Here is a 13490-nt window from a genome sequence, read left to right as displayed (position 1 = left end):
AAACATCTGGAAACCAGCCCAAGCCAACAAACGAACACCACCCACCACCCAAGCCGTTACAATACAAAACAACAATGCACACACAGCCTGCACCAATCAGCACCAATCTACCAATAATGATACAACCACACAACCAATCATTCCACTTACTGCAACAAAGCCAGCACCCCATCCCTTCCCACCAAGACTTACAGAAAGACGGCAGCTCTGTTCCCATTTTAAGCCCACGCTTGAAGATGGCAGGTGAGATCCTGCCGAAACGTTGCAAAGACAATCTCAACCTTACACGGGAAAAGACCCGAATACAACAAAACCAACATATATACAAAAATGTATTATATGAAAATAATTTAAGAAATATTTTAGTTAATCAGATTGTGAATAATATTAATAAAGTTGAGAGCTATGCTGGTGGTAGTGTGTTCTACTGGGAGGGTCACTCATGCTAGGCAGGTCTTCACGGAAGAGCCAGACTGATGTATCTTTCAGTCTATTTAATATGGTGATCAAACAGAAAAGTATCCTATGCTGAATTGATCTTTACCCAAGTCAAAAAGGACTGAATCAGAATTTAAAAGAATAAATTTAACAGAATAACAGTTGGAAGGGGGGGGGCTTGGAGGTCTAGTCCAACCCGCTGCTCAAGCAGGAGACCCTATAGCATTTCAGACAAATGACTAATCCAGTCAGCTTTTAAAGTCTCTAGTGATTAAGCACCCACAAGTTCTGAAGCCATTCCACTAATTTATTGTTCTCACTGTCAGGAAATTTCTCCTAAGTTCTAGATTGCTTCTCTCCTTGATTAGTTTCCATCCATTGCTTCTTGCCTTGCCTTCTGGTGTATTGGAAAATAGGTTGACCCCCTCTTCTTTATGGCAACCCTTTAGATATTGGAGCCCTACTATCATGTCATCCCTAGTCCTTCTTTTCACTAGACTAGACATAGCCAATTCCTGCAACTGTTCTTCATATGTTTAGTCTCCAACCCGCTAATCATCTTTTTTGTTCTTCTCTGCACTTTTTCCAGAGTCTCAACATCTTTTTAATATTCCAGTGACCAAACTGGGTGTAGTATTTCTGGTGTGGTCCTACCAATGCATTATAAAGTGGTACTATGCGTTGTGCATAGTACCTTTATGTATTCTTTATTCTATCCCTGGGTTAATGCAGCCTAGAATTGCGTTGGCTTTTTTGACAGCTACAGCACACTGCTGGCTCAGTTAAGTGATTGTCCACTAGGACTCCAAGAGCCTTCTCGCAATTAGTGTTATTGAACCAATTTTCACCTAATCTGTACCTCTGCATTTGGTTTTTCTTGTAGTGTAAAAGCTTACTTTTCTCTCTATTGAATTTCATTTTGTTGGATAGGGCCCAATGTTCAAGTTTGTCAAGATCCAGATGGATCTTGAGCCTATCTTCTGGGATGTTGGCTATTTCTTCTGAAAATTTGGAGTTTGTCCATAGCATTTTGGTGGTCCACCGGTAGTCCACTTTGCTAAAGAACGAAATAAGATTTGTTTAGCATGCTGTGTTTTTGACAAACCAATGTTGGCTTCTGGTTATAACTTTGCTTGCTTCTAAGTGTTCCAGATCCATTGCTCGATTATCTTTTCCAGGATCTGCCCAGATATTGATGGCAGGCAGATTGGTCTGTAGTTTTCTGGATCTATTATTTTCCCTGCTGAAGATTGGAACCACATCAGCTCTTTTCAATCCTCTGGTAGTTGCCCAGTGTTCCAGGATTTTGAAAGATATGATTCAATGCTTCCAAGATCATGTCTGCCAACTCCTTCAGAACTCTGGGATATAACCCCTTATGTACTGATGATTTGAACATGTCTAGAGTGGAAAAAATGTTTTCTTACAATTTTCTTGCCTATATTAATTTGAATTCCTAGTGTGTCTTTTAAGGTTCTGTCTTTGGTAGGTTGGACTATTTTTGTGTTTGAAGACAGATGTAAAGAAAGAATTAAGTAGCTCTGCTTTCTCCCTGCTGCCTGTCATTTCCTTGCCATCTTCTCCCATCAGTGGACTGATTGTTTCTTTGACTTTTTTCTTGTTTTTTATATGTTGAAAGATTTTTAAAAAATATTTTTGACATTTGTTGCAAGTCATTCTGAGCTTAGCTTTCCTGACTTCATTTTTGCAGATTCGGGCTATATGCTGGTACTGTGCCTTAGTTATGTGAGCCAAAGTCGAGGATTATCTGTAGTTAGATATTTTTTAAGATGGTTTTAAGAGAATTGCTTTTATGCATCTTGTGTTGTCCTATCTCCCTTATTAACGTAGCTCCCCTTGTTACCATTCATAATTTTCCATTCTTGGATAAGGAGTGTTTAGGAAAGGTTTAGGATAAAACAATTTCTGCAAAATTGCTTTCCAAAATGGTTGCAAAATGCTTCATTTGCATCTTGAGTTCCTTTGCTGAAACCTTGGTCACCAAAGTAACTGGTTTCAGTTATTCCAGCTTTTTCTTTGTATCTATTTTGAAATCAGGAAACAAGATCCCCTAGAAGTGCTATTGTGTTTGGGGCCATAGTCTCCTACCTGATGGAATTTTTTAACACGGTTGGAGTCACCTTTGCTGAAAGTCAGGTAAGACAACAGTCCACTTACAACACCTTTCGAACTTACAATGGCACTGAAAAAGGAGACTTGTAACCATTTTTCACCAGATCTTTGCAGCATCGCCATGATTACACAATCAAAATTCAGATGCTTAGCAACTGACTCATATTTATGACAGTTGCAGTGTCCTGGGGTCATTGGCTCACTTTTTGCAAACTTCTGACAAGTAAAGTCAATGGGGATGCGATTCACTTAACAACCATGTTACCAATTTAACACTCCAGTGAAACAACTGTGGCAAGATATATGGCAAAATTCACTTAACTGATTTGCTTAGCAACAGAAATTTTAGGCTCAATTGTGGTTGTAAGTCCAGGACTTCTATTGTGGTTTCTATTGTTAAGAATTTTATGTATTCAAACCTACAATGCTGCAGCCACTCTGGGCAATCTCCTTCTGAGGAGCAGCAACTGTGGCAGACTTTTAAAAAATGGAACATGTTTTTCCTGCTCTCAATGGAACCGGATTTTTAGCACAGGACTTTGACGTCTTTCCCACCACTCTGTATTCCACAAGGAAGAATGCAGTTCTGAAACCACCTCTTCACTTGAGGTTACTGTTTGCCACCTCTGAACTGTTTTCTTTGATGGGATTTTAGTAAGTTTAAACTTGGTATTAATTTAAAACTGGGATGATGCTTTGAGATTCAACACTCTTTCCTGTGGGAATGGGACAACTTGCCACAGCCAACTTGCTACAGGCAATTCACCATGGCCAACTCGCTGCAGAATAATTTGCTGGAGGACAATTCTATTTAATTATTTAAAAAAAAATTTAAATTAATTTTTGCCATTCACATTTCATCCTGTCCCTCTTTTTGCATCCCTTTTTAATGATTCTGTCCCACCATCTCTTTGATATTAGTGTAACTCTTCCCGCAGCAAATTGTCCTGCAAGCAGAGGTGGGTTGTTCAAACCGTTAGCGGAATTCAGGTCTGGGTCTCAGAACCAGCAGCTGCCACGCCTCCGAACCGGTTCCCTCACTGCCGCTTGGGTGCTGCCATTTTGGATTTTAGTGACTGCGCGTGCGCAGCTCAGTGTAAATTGTTCTGTGCATGCACGCATAACAATTTACGTTGAACAGCGCATGTTGCGCCCGAGTTGCAAACCGGCAGTAATGCCACAGCAACCCACCCCTGCCTGCAATGAATTGACTGTAGCAAGTTGGCCGCAGTGAATTGTCATAGACTTCTTTCCTGTTGCATCATTGTAGTTATAATTGACTTTTATTGGCACATATACTGTATATTAGTGGTCTTAATTTTAACTTTACCATTATTATTATTTTCATTTTATATTGTGTTCCTCCAAAAGTACCCAGAATGATGTACAATAACAGTGAAAATCAGTCTTTAATAAAAGCAAACTTGTGATTTATAGGTTCTCCCTGAACACAAGCATTCAGCTTTGCTTTCCAGTGTGATAGATGAACTAGTGAGCTTCCGGATCAAAGTGCGCAATTTTGCCCTTGCTACCCCTGATGCTGAAGAAAGTCCATCTGCACCAAATGCTGATCTCTCTGAAGAAGTAAAACGGCAACAGAAAGAGGAAAGGCGGCAACGGTTGCAGGAGAGAATGCCTCTTCTGCTAGCATGTGACCGCCTGCGCCAAGACTTGGCCATGTACGGCATCAACATAAAGGTTTGTCTCCGCATTGTCCAAACTCTGATCATTTTTATTTTACTGACTGTATAGGCAAGCCTAGGAATAAGGCTCCAGCTGTACTTTTCTTTCACACTGAAAACAGGCAGTGTCCTTTTTTCTGCTCCATAAAGGTAAATATTCCCCTCGCACATACCTGCTAGTCATTCCTGACTCTAGGGGGTGGTGCTCATCTGTTTCAAAGCCAAAGAGCCAGCGCTGTCCAAAGACATCTCCGTGGTCATGTGGCCGGCATGACTAAACGCTGAAGGCGCACGTAACGCTGTTACCTTCCCACCAAAGGTCCCTATTTTTCTACTTGCATTTTTACATGCTTTTGAACTGCTGGGTTGGCAGAAGCTGGGACAAGTTAATGGGAGCTTACTCCGTTATGCGGCGCTAGGGATTCGAACCACTGAACTGCCAACCTTTCTGATCGACACGCTCAGCGTCTTAGCCACTGAGCCACTGCATCCCCGCTCTACACTGTAACGTAAAAAATCTAAGTGTAGGTCTGATCTGAATCCTTATGTTTGATTGAAGAATGTTGTGTCTCAGAAATGCTGGGCTAGCTGCTTTTGCAGATGTTCTATCTGGGAACAGCATGGTTAAGATTAGAGGGGCTCCATTGTTTTGAAGGGTCATTGGGAAATTTTAAATATTTGCATAGTCCTGTAATTGCACAGAAAGAAAGGGCATAGGGTTCCACAAAATTACTTGTTAAAGCAGCTTTTTCTTTTCTTTATCTGCCTAGATACTAGAATGGGTGGCCAGGGGTCACTCAACATTTTTAGAGAGAAGCTCCTCTCCGGCCACCAGATCTTTTTAAATTGAGGAATAAGCACTTCTGAAAAATAAGGAGTGTTTATTCAGTCACATCATATACATATTTATTCAATTCCTGCTAAGGGAGAAAGCCAGAAAAAAGATGAACATTGAGCAGTACATACTGTACAAGGAGGTCATCTTTGGTAGAAATAAAGATAACTGATTTCAGAGTTATTCCAAGTAAGACGTATTATCTATATTGATATTGCAGAAACGATTTAGCAGATCAATTATTGGGAATTGTTTTGCTAAAGCCTGTAATGTTAAATTGAAAGCATCTAGAGCCCATAATGTTAAACTGAAAGCACAGGGAAAACAGAAAATTTGTAGGTTTGGGGGCAGATAGGGTGTTTCTGGGAAAAACTATAGCCTAGCAATGGCGAACCTTTTTTGGCTCACGTGCCATAAGGGGGGGGAGTGCAGAGGGTCGTGCGCGGGCGTGCCACACCCATAATGCAACACATGACCCCCTCAGTGTGCATGCGCACAATGAGAGGCGCTCCCCCCATTTTTTCCATGCTTTTTTCACCCTCCCCAGGCTCCAGAGGCTTTATAGAATTAAGTGACCTCTGGTTTGCTCGTAGGGTCCGTTTTAGTCCTCCGGAGGCTTCAGGGAAGCCTCCTGAAGGTCCCTGAAGCCTCCGGAGGGCTTAAACCAACCCTACGAACAAACCGGAAGTCCATTTCCGAACTTCCGGTTTGCCCATAGGGCCGTTTTTTTGTGCTCTGGAGGCTTCAGGGAAGCTCCTGAAGCCTCCGGAGGGCCTCTGGGGGTGGGGGGTGGGGGGAGCCTCTGGAGCCTGGGGAGAGTGAAAAATGCCTTTAAAAAAGGCTGAACTCAGCTGGCCAGAGCGCACATAAGCTCTGGCCAGCTGACAGGCAATGCCTCGCGTGCCCTGACAAATGGCTCCGCGTTCCACCTGTGGCACATGTGCCATAAGTTTGCCATCCCAGGTATAGCCCATCACTTAAGTTTGTTAAGCTATGGAAAACTTGAATGATGAAGTAAGGTTTATGTGAAGTCTAAAATGTTATCAGTAAAATATTACACTCAAGACAGAAAATGCCAGTCATACAAAATAACACAAGGGATCCAACATCCAACTGCAGTCTAACAGGTTTTTATTTTTTTTTCAAAATAGCATTGTCAATAAGAAATTAAGCGTTGAGTTTGTACTTTAAAGGCTAACTCTACTTTCTTCATAAAGTCAACTTTAGTAATTAATTACCTGAACTAATATTGAGTCTTGTGCATCAATGATCCTTTCCTCAAATATATAATTACACAAGTGAAAAAATACAATTGTTTCCATTATACTGGAATGATACAATTACATTAAAAATGTGGGATTTAATCGAAGCCATTTGTTAAAAGATTAAATGAAACATTAAAAGTCTAAAGTTTGGCCAAACCTGAGTATTTGTAAACTATAATTTGATTTATTCAGTTCATATTTTTATAATTGAATTACAGCTGTCATAACCACTGTTTGACTTCCACAGATTAGATCTGCAAAAGTAATGATATGGGAAGCTGGTTTTCTCCATATTTGAATCTATGCATTTGAAATGAGGGCTAAAATAAGTTTTGATATTTCTGGCTAAGCATCCTTGTATAGTCTTCCAAATTCAGCTGTGATGAATGCAATTCTCTGCTCTTTCTCTCTTATCCCCACCCTGTCCCCCCAAAATATTTATAGGATAGAAGTTCTACTTCTACATGGGAACGTGAACAAAATCAATAATGAAGTGGAAATGATAAAAAGACAGATGTCTTTGGATTGCTGGACTTTTATTCTAAAGCAATTTAAATAAAATATTGTCAAAAAGCCTAATTTGGTGATTTGAGAAATACAAGTGTTGATTTACTGATTGAGGTCTGTTTTGTCTGCTTCACTGCCTACGTGAGAATTTAGTTACTTCAAATGTGTCTTCTACAATAGTAGAAATTATCTAGTGAAACCTTTGTCAGCTCTAATGATTCAAGCTTATTCCCATCTGTTATAACAATATGGTTGAAATGACATAAAGTATGGTTTAGTTTAACATCACCAAAAGTACCAAATGAAGGGAATTTTTGAGAACAGTGATGGATTATAGATTTTATATTTTAAAATCAAAAGTCTACTTTTCCATCATTAATGGAATTTCACATTGGATTTAACAGTTTTTCTTTGGCTGATACCAAACGAGCATTTCAAGAACTGAAGCACAGAGCATGGTCTGTAGAAGTTGAAGCTGTCCTCAGCAGGTGCCTTGTTCCCTACAGTGTTAAGAAACATCCAGGTGAACAGAGGCAATGTCACAGCAGATACATTTGGGCTTTTTGAAGACGGCATTTTTTTAAAAATGTAGAGTAGGTGGAAAAAGTCAAGTAACAAGCACGGTAGATGGGTTGCTCCCGGTTCAGCATGGATCGGGCGAACCAGTAGCGGCAGCGGGAGGCTCCACCCACCTTCCCAGACGCTTCTGTGCATGCGCATGAACTAACTAGTAGCGCCGGGATTTGCAACCCACCTATTAAGTGCGGGTTGGAAAGTGTAGAAGCAAGGGGCATTAAGAAAAGTTTCCAAAAATAGGCAGGTCTTAAAGTATCTGGGGTTCAATGCTCTTTGTTGGTTCATTCCCTCAAAAAGAAGAAAGATTAATGTTTTAATGGAGTATGAAGGATACGATACTTGCCCAGAAAATGTTGGATGACACTCCTTTTCAGGAAGGCCCTTCTGCCTTTGCCACTGTAGCCCCCCCATGAACGACCATATGATACTGACTGACTGATGACATTGATCAGAAATAGAAAATGTTTAGGTAGATTTTCTGCAGAATTCCCTGAGCTTGTGTGTATCCGTTTCAAATGTTGCTACTATTTATAGACATGTTTAGGCTATTTTGATTCATATTGCCTATAGAAAAGCAAGCAAAAGAATGATGAAATCACAATAAACATTCTGTTTACAGAATTAGCAATTTTAGGGTTTTTCTCTGTGCTGTGTATCCTTTTCCCAATTCCTAAAAAAAACAAAACACCCACACATATACAGTCATGTGAAAAAGTAAGTATATCCATGTAGGAGGGTGTTTTTTTTTGGACACGTACATGGACATAGAATTTTCAGTATATAAAGTTGATGTCATCACCATCATTTTAGCCATTGTTTATCCACTGCAGGATAAAGACCTATTCCGCATGTTTCCATCCAATATGGTTCTGAGCTTTCTTTTGCCAATTGGGCCTGCAATACTTGCTGATGTTGTAGCTCCATCTTGTTTTAGCATCCACGAAAGAGCCTTAAAAGAAGATGGAACTATGACATCAGCAAGTATTGCCCAATTGGCAAAAGAAAGCTGAAGATGCCTTCATCCTGCAGTGGATAGACAATGGGTAGAATGATGATGACATCAACTTTATATACTGAAAATATCTCCACGTATAGTGAAAAAAAGCCGATGTAACTGAAAAATAGACATTGAAATAGTTTATTCAATTCAAAAATTAACAAATATGCCATTTCTTTCTATGAAAAAGTAAATACACCTTTGGCAGAAACCACTTTATCATTGTCTACCAATTAAGACTTATATACTGCTTCACAGTGCTTTACAGCTAAGCGGTTTACAGGCAGTCTATTGCCCCCAACAATCTTGGTCCACATTTCAGCAACCTCGGATGGATGGAAAGCCGAGTCAACTTTGAGCCAGTGAGGATCGACAGTTTACGGTCATTGTCCAATTGCTTGGCCATTTTTTCAAATCCCAGATTCATAGGCATCTATAACCTTATTTTTTTAATGCCTCAGAGTACTTGAAGAGCAAATAAAACGAAAAGCAGAATGAAATGTCGATTTTAATAAGACAAGCTTCTCCCTGATCCTGTCATTATAGGTAGTCTTCAACTTATGACCGGTTGTTTAATGATCACTTGAAGTTATGTTGGTGGTGAAAAGTGACTTACCACTGGTCCTTGCTGTTGCAGCATCCCCAAAGGCACAATAAAAAATCAAGCCCTTGCCAATTGGCGTGTATTTATGACAGTCACGGTATCCTAGTGTCAAATTATGAGTTTCCCAGCCAGCTTCCAACAAGCAAAATCAATCGGGGATACGGATTCACTTAACAATTGCATGATTCACTTAACAGCCAATTGATATCAAATGTGACTCACTTAATGACCATCTCACTTAGCAGCAAATGTTCTAGTCCCAATTGTGGTTGCAAGTCAAGGCTTACCTTGTGTTCTAATCATTGGCCCCTACTCTCTTGTAACTAAAGTCTAATTTAAGAGTATCTGAATTGGAGCTTAATGTAGAAGTGTGTTTACTTTTTCCACATGCAAAATTTGCATTCATGTTAATATCAATTACACAAGGAACTACAAGCTAGAAATTTCCCATCTGTTTAATCCTGTGATTGAGCACTCTTGAATTCAGAACTGTGGAGATCAGTGTCTTTCAAATTTGGCAATTTAAGGTATGTGTAAAGGAATTTAAAAAATTAGCTGCCATTGTCCTGGATCAGAAGGAGAGAGCAATAGAAAAATGTACTTTTCCCCCTTTTGCTTTATATGACAGGATTTGGCTACACAGAACCAGAAGCCCTAATACATGTGCAAATACTATTTGGGTACCAAGAAAGCTTCCTGATTTTTAAAAATATTTTCTTTATTAAAATAATAGTAAGATGGCATGCTGTAGAACAAGTGTCTTGACATCTTTATTTTCAAGAATGCTTCTAAGTTCCAAATGAGCCCCATCATACAGAAAAAAGCTTATTATGTAACAGGATGCATCCTTGTGGAGCTAACATTCTCATAACCAATTGCTTTGTATTGTTTCCATCACCAGGGCACCAACCCAAAATCCATTTTGAAGGAAAGTTTGCAAAATAATCCAAATGTTCTTATCAATTCAAAAAGTTTGAGACCTATTCATGAACAGGTCTTGAGATACTGATTAGAGAAAGGCTTTGCTTAACTCCTTGTGACATCCACATGGAAATAAATCTCTAACTGAATACTATTTTACACAGGTACAGGCAGTTGATGAAATAAATGAATTCTTATTTATTTTTTCTGCAGGGAGAAATGAAAATTACTGCAATGATGAGGCAAGTAAATGCAGCTTAAAAAGGAAATGCCAGTCCAATGCCTTGTCACAGATTCATTAGCCAGGGTCAGGATAAACAAATACTCGCTATGGTTATTTCAATTTGTCATTTTTATTTCCTCAAAAGAAACTTCTACAGTTTCAGAAAATTTCAAATGTAAATCTTTATACACTAGTGAACAACATAAAAAACAGGCAGATTTACTGTAGTTATTCATCGGAGCCACCTGAAAAATTGGACATTTGGTTTCCCTACAAATTTAACTTAAATGTTCACCTTTCTCATTGTTCAGCTCTATCGATGGTTTCAATTTTATGGGACAGCTCTGGTACATGTTAACTGAAAACAACATATACTGTATGATTAACATCTTCCTTTTGTCAAGACCTTGCTGTGACTTCAACAATACAGGGAATCCATTCCACTTTATGGATCTAACACCCACAAATGAAGTATCTTGATTGGTTGACTTGCTTCTCATCCTTTTGTACCTCGAATAACTTCAGATTGTATATTGGAGCAGACATGAGAGATATAGGGTTTAGACACAACTTGCCTGTCCTACTGTAGATTCCCTTCAACATGCAAGAAATAAAAAATTCCACTGAGTGGCTTATAGGTGGATGCTAGTCATGTAAAACCTCTGTGTACTATAACATCCTAGTCACCTGCACAGATAGGAAGAATAATGATTACATTCTACTGCAATTTTCTGGAAATAGAAGGTCAACATTAATTCTGCTTCAGGCAGATTCTAGTTTTGAAATATTTTTGGTTCCAGAGAAACAGGCTCTTGTTTAGAGTCAATTCAGAAAGAAAAACCATGCCAATCTGTATAATTGGAAGCAACGCCCATTGGTACTTTCTTCCCTGTTGTCCTATTCTTCCACATACAGTAGAGCTATCCCTCACCCATAACTTCCAAGGAGCAGAACCTGTACCATATTTTTTTTAATGCGCTGTGCTCTGAACTTTGATAGAAGCAAAGAAAAGAAGACTTAATATAAAGAAAAACAAATGTATTGTTCTGAGGTAGAAATCTCAGTGCATTGAAATGTTAACCATAAGCACTGAATTTATACAGAGCAATTTCCTGGTTGCACAAAGAAAGTTGGCACTGTACCATGTAGCAAACCCCAACAGCAACTGTACGTACACAAAGAGGAGTGCTAATTTAGCATTAGAAAGTATATACTAAGGCTTTTACGTTGTCCACATATATACTTTGGAATAAGCTCCGCTGAATTGTTGGGACATTATTTCTGAGTAAATAGTTGCAAGTTGTTAATCATTCAAGTAAACCAATTATGTTCCATCGTCTTTCTATGCAGTCTTTTGAAAACCATCACTATGAGATGAAACTGCCGAAATTAAAATATTTAGTTCATCCATCATACCAAATTAAGCTTTTTTCATTCAGTAAAGCTAACAGGATACACTTAGGGCAGCTGAATGCTCTTGGGTGGTTCCATAGCCTTTCTTACAATGATGCTGAATATTAAGAATAAATTGCTACTGAGATTTGAACTACCGTATATACTTGAGTATAAGCCGACTCGAGTATAAGCCGAGACCCCTAATTTTACCCCAAAAAACTGGAAAAAGTTATTGACTCGAGTATAAGCCGAGGCTGGGAAATGCAGCAGCTCACGGTAAATTGGAAAATTGGAAGCTTCAGCTATTTCCACAACCACCTAACCAATTTTACCATAATTAAAATTAAATTCTTTTCAGGAGTGCGATGGGACTGTATACACATAAACACGAATAGAAAACCGGTACTTTTTTTACATACATCTTGCTCGTTTGCGTCCGGGGTTCATGCTAGTCTTTCATGCTATGAAACAGAGCATGCGCAGGCTCCTTACCTCTATTGTGTTTAAGCTGTACTGCGCCTGCGCGGTAGGACTTTCTTCATTCGCGATCCCGGAAGCACCGAAGCCTCGGCCGCGCGCAAGTCCTCGGTAAGTTCTTTTTTTTTTTTTTTTTGTTCACTGGAGTATAAGCCGAAGTGGATTTTTCAGCCCAAAAAGTGGGCTGAAAAATTCGGCTTATACTCAAGTATATACGGTATCTTCTCTCTATGTTGCAGTCTGCTGTAGGCTGTGATCTTATTGTGCAATTAAGGTTAATCCTTCACTTTATTTTTGAATCAATTTCAATGCTGGTGATTCCTCCCCCCCCCCCTTTAAAAAGCACGTCCACATGCAGTAGTATGTTACAAGGTGATTTTTTAATGCTAGTATAAAAGCATGAAGGGCACTTTCTATTGACAGCTATCTCTGTGCAAAGACTATGCAAGAATTGCTTATGGTGAACTGTTTCTAAAACATCCCCCCCTTTTGTAATATAACCTGCTGAACCCCTAATTCCAAGTATGCCAGATTTCTCTGCAAATGACTTGGGTTTATGTTCTAAACTAGCACTGAATAATAGATGAAGCTTTAATACATTCAGCTAAACAAATTCTATTTCACATGCCATGATTTACAGCTTCTTGGTGCTGCTTTACAAAAACTAGCAATGCATTTCCAATCCTCCCCCCTCCTTTCCTTTTAAAAAGGAACAAAAATTAGTCTCTTTACAGACCAAGGAGTCAAAGGCAGTTTGCATGCAGTCTCTGCTCAAAGACGGCACTTATCAAAAGTGGCATACTAAGTGCACAGAACTGAACCTCTGCAATTGTTACGAGAACAAAACAAATTAATTCTTGCAAATCAATTTAGCAAGCTAAGCTGGTGGAAGAATATTGTTAATACAAGCCACCAAAGTCAAGTACTTTAAAATCCCATTTATTTCAACAGGAGAGCTTCACATATAGTTAATTTTCCTTCCATTGAAATTAGTAAGTCCAGGGCCATGAACATTTAAATAATTATCTCAAAAGTGCTTTTTCAAAAGGCAACTTGAACTTGTGCTTTTTTTCCTTGAGGAAAATGACATTTTGCTTATCTTTCAAGAAGCTTCATCGGTTCTAACTGGATGGTGGGAATGGGAATGGAAGGATCGTATTTATTTATTTTCAGTCATCTAGTCGTTAGCACTCTCTTTGAGAGCCATTGAGTCTCAGAGAGTATGCTCTCAGAGAGAGTGTGAAAGACCAGATGACTGCAAAGAAATATGATCTTTCCATCCCCTCTAAACCATCATCCTGTCAGAATTGATGACGCTTCTTGGATGAGAAGTGAAACTCATCTTCCTCAAGAAAAAAAAAACAGCCTGGTCTGCCTTTTGAAAAATCACCTTTGAGACAACCATGCCTGGATGACTGGGAATCTTCACAGACCTTT

At 39.2% G+C, this 13490-nt stretch overlaps 1 protein-coding gene across 3 annotated transcripts in view; it reads left to right on the top strand.

Annotated features, from left to right (window-relative positions):
* Nucleotides 1-6970, top strand: part of CARS2 (cysteinyl-tRNA synthetase 2, mitochondrial) — a 39193-nt gene extending 32223 nt beyond the window's left edge. For all 3 annotated transcript variants that reach the window (XM_081949489.1, XM_081949487.1, XM_081949488.1), the window contains exons 13-15: nucleotides 2497-2595; nucleotides 4009-4269; nucleotides 6798-6970. In XM_081949489.1, coding sequence (XP_081805615.1) covers nucleotides 2497-2595; nucleotides 4009-4269; nucleotides 6798-6842 — 405 coding nt within the window. In that variant the 3' untranslated portion in view covers nucleotides 6843-6970. The remainder of the gene's footprint in view (nucleotides 1-2496; nucleotides 2596-4008; nucleotides 4270-6797) is intronic.
* Nucleotides 6971-13490: the final 6520 nt, after the last annotated feature.

Source organism: Natrix helvetica (genome assembly GCF_964273705.1).
Source record: "Natrix helvetica genome assembly, chromosome: 3".
NCBI lineage: Eukaryota > Metazoa > Chordata > Lepidosauria > Squamata > Natricidae > Natrix > Natrix helvetica.
This window is presented reverse-complemented; position numbering and strand designations above follow the sequence as displayed.